Below are 3,186 nucleotides of genomic sequence, written 5' to 3'. Positions count from 1 at the left end.
TTTTCAATAAATAATTTATTAAACAGCATGAATACAATTATTACAGTACTTGCAAATTAGGTTCTAGTATTTAATAAATTATTATATTGGCTGATTTGGACAGTTTCTGGGTCAAAAATATCCTTTTTGGATCGAGTTACAAGACGTGGATATCTCCCGGGTAGAGACCATTGTAGCATACTAGAATCTTCCACAACTTGCGTTGCTTTGTGAGAGCCCTATTCTTGTTGCAGGTGATGGTGTCTGCGGTGTACTTGACTGGGTCGGTAGTTGTTTGGAGCCAGGTGAGACCCACATCCGTGTTGATGGTAAAATTCTTATTGAGGAGACCGAGCGTTTCGTACACGCAGATGGCGTACTGTTTCAGTTTGGGATCTTCGACTGAGTAGTCATCGATGCGAACTTTTTGAACCAGAGCGGGGTCGACTTTGGAGGATTGGGCGCAGCCTACTCTAGCGGCTAAGATCTTGGCGTTTTGAGTCAGTGTCAGCCCCTGGTGATAGAAACATATATATAGAAATACGTTATCAACACAAAATTCTACAAAATTAGGCAATGGGGATAATTTTTAAAACAAACTTAATAATCTGTATTTATTCGTTCACAAAACAAATCACAAAAAAACAGGTAATTATACACAAATACAGGTCAAAAGTACATTCATCGAGATGATTATACACTCCTATATCTATAATGAAGTTGATGAAACCATATCAGTAAGCCAACACGTATTTTGACCAACTCGATCTTCCGCAACAAATCTCTCGAATATTTCAAACTATATTAAAAATTCGTAGGACATGTTTTCACGTCCAGATGTTGACAAAAAAACCTTTTAAGTAGGTAGATCACGATTTATTACAAAAAAATATTAATTTGGTTTTACTTCCAACCATTTGGCATTCATGTCATGTTATTAACATAACATAACATGTCAAGTAATTTACACAAGGAAAATTCAAGCGTTGCAAATGAATACGCAAATGATATTGATATATTTCACTTTTGAATTCAAAAACGCTGTGTATCATCTTCAATTTCTTAGATTCTTTTAAAGTAGGCACCTGCTGGGAATAATTACACTTCTTTTCTCTCCTCTGCGTTAAATATATGAACTTTATGTCTACCATTTATATTTTTAACTAACATGTGAGATGTTTTTTGTATTTTTTATTTCCTTATTCTTCTTAATTCATTTATATTTTTTGCTACTTTTGAGTAAAATACATGTCTGTCTTCATATTCATATTTGTAAAAAATGTAAAAGCTTGCAAGGTATTTAAATAAATAAATAACCATATCATCATCAAAGTATATCACCTACGGGAACCACATATCTTATGTTTACAATATAACTTCTGGAGCCCCCCAAGAATCCAACCTGGGTCCTCTTCTTTTCCTTCTATTTATTTAATGAAAATGGTGACTCGATCAAAAATTCTAAATACCTTCTCTTTGCTGATGATGTCAAGATTTTCAATTCTATTAAGGGTGCTGGGGATTCATAAAAATGATTTGAGTAATTTATGGCATTGGTCTGTTTTTTCCAGATTACTTTTAAGCATTCCAAAATGCTGCGTTATTTCGTATTTCGTCTCTCCAAAGAAAATCTTTATTTTCTTATAATTTACAAATAACGCACGTTTACCACTCAATTACCAAATCAATGATCGTGGTATTATTTTTAAAGTAAATTTCACTTTTCAGTGCCATATTACTAGTGTTGTTGATGAATTTAGTACGATGCTTAGATTTGTAGTTCAAATCTCTAGGTATTTCATCTCTAGGTATCACTGCAATTTGCACATTGTATGATACACTAGTCCGCGGCATACTAAAATACTATTCCATAATTTGGGACTTCTAAGGAAGTCGAACCATATCCATGAAATAGACAAGGTTCAAAAGGTATTTAAGCGAAATTGTTATCTTTAAAAATACATACAATATTTATCCATAGTAAAAGATTTAATGGGTTATTAGATAACAAGAATATCCATCATTATTTATAAAATAAATAAAAAACGAATTGTTTTGCTAATTTGCATCTGAAAATAGTTTATATTTTGAGTATGTCCAAATATTTGCAGACATGCTTGATTTCACTCCCTAGGGAGTTATCAAGATCTATATCGACTTCATACCGGGAATGCTCGTCTACAATAGTTTGGAGAAAAGAAGAAATGTATACTTGCTTATGTATTATTTCCGATTGATTCGTGGTATTACGATCAACATAGGTGTTATGTAGAGTATTTTTCTTTATGTTCCTAATAACTACCTTAGACATAGACAGCTTAAGCTGTTTTACCTTCCTGCCTGCAGAACCAACCTGCCGGTGGTAATGCCAGTAGGAAGAGCAATGTCTTTACTCAACCGTATCTCTTCGGATATCGACATCTTTCATGTTAGTGAAAAAAAGCTCAGAGAGGATAGCATTCTGTCTCTATAATTGCTGGGTATTTTTATTTTACCATCTTTGTATATTTAAAATTTAGTATCATTTTTTTCTTGTTGTGTCTGCATTGAAATATTTTGTAATGTACATAAACGTTTATAAAATAAATAAATAAATTGAAATTGAAAACAGAGGGGTAATACGTTTTTGAGGAGTGAATATGGAAGTATAGGCATTTACAGGGCTTTTGATTTGTCATTAGCTGGTTGAAATGGCCACTTAACACACTGTGTAACATTCAATTAAAATCTTAAAAATTAGAAAAGGAGCGAAATTCAGACTGTCCACAAACATTTGGACATGCTCAAGACATTTTTGATTGAATTTACTGGTATAAAAAGTAGTATTAAAAAATAAAATATTTCAGGCATTGCTTTAAAGGTGAAATAATTCAGCCAGATGAATCTCATCTCCATAAATATAACTCTTATTTTACAAAAGTCGACAGATGGAAGAGTTGAGAAAATGTGTATGTTTAAACATAGATCGAATGGTGAAAGGCTTAGACTGTCATATTACCTTCTCTTAAATGTTTATCTCGGTTCTGATTTGTAAACACATTCAAAAGGTTTACATATTCTGTTAACTTGACCTTGGACGTTGTTTTCTTTAAATAAATAAACAAAATAAGTGTTTTTTTTCTTACCAGACCCACAGCAATAACGCTGGCCATAACGAACAATAAGTAAACGAACTTCATGATGAATTATATTATCGATTGAAGTTAC

General features: G+C 32.4%; 1 protein-coding gene across 1 annotated transcript; it reads right to left on the bottom strand.

The window, feature by feature from the left end:
* LOC148274585 (uncharacterized) lies at positions 1–3,186 on the bottom strand. The gene is made up of 2 exons (XM_088236916.1): positions 3,105–3,186; positions 1–493 (listed from the first exon to the last, which is right to left on the bottom strand). Exons 1-2 carry the CDS (start codon positions 3,156–3,158, stop codon positions 137–139), a joined length of 411 nt encoding a protein of 136 aa, XP_088093042.1. The 5' UTR covers positions 3,159–3,186; the 3' UTR covers positions 1–136.

The sequence above is a fragment of the Micrasema longulum genome, unplaced genomic scaffold (assembly GCF_059751315.1).
Source record: "Micrasema longulum isolate JH-2025_06_02 unplaced genomic scaffold, ASM5975131v1 h1tg001619l, whole genome shotgun sequence".
Lineage (NCBI taxonomy): Eukaryota > Metazoa > Arthropoda > Insecta > Trichoptera > Brachycentridae > Micrasema > Micrasema longulum.
This window is presented reverse-complemented; position numbering and strand designations above follow the sequence as displayed.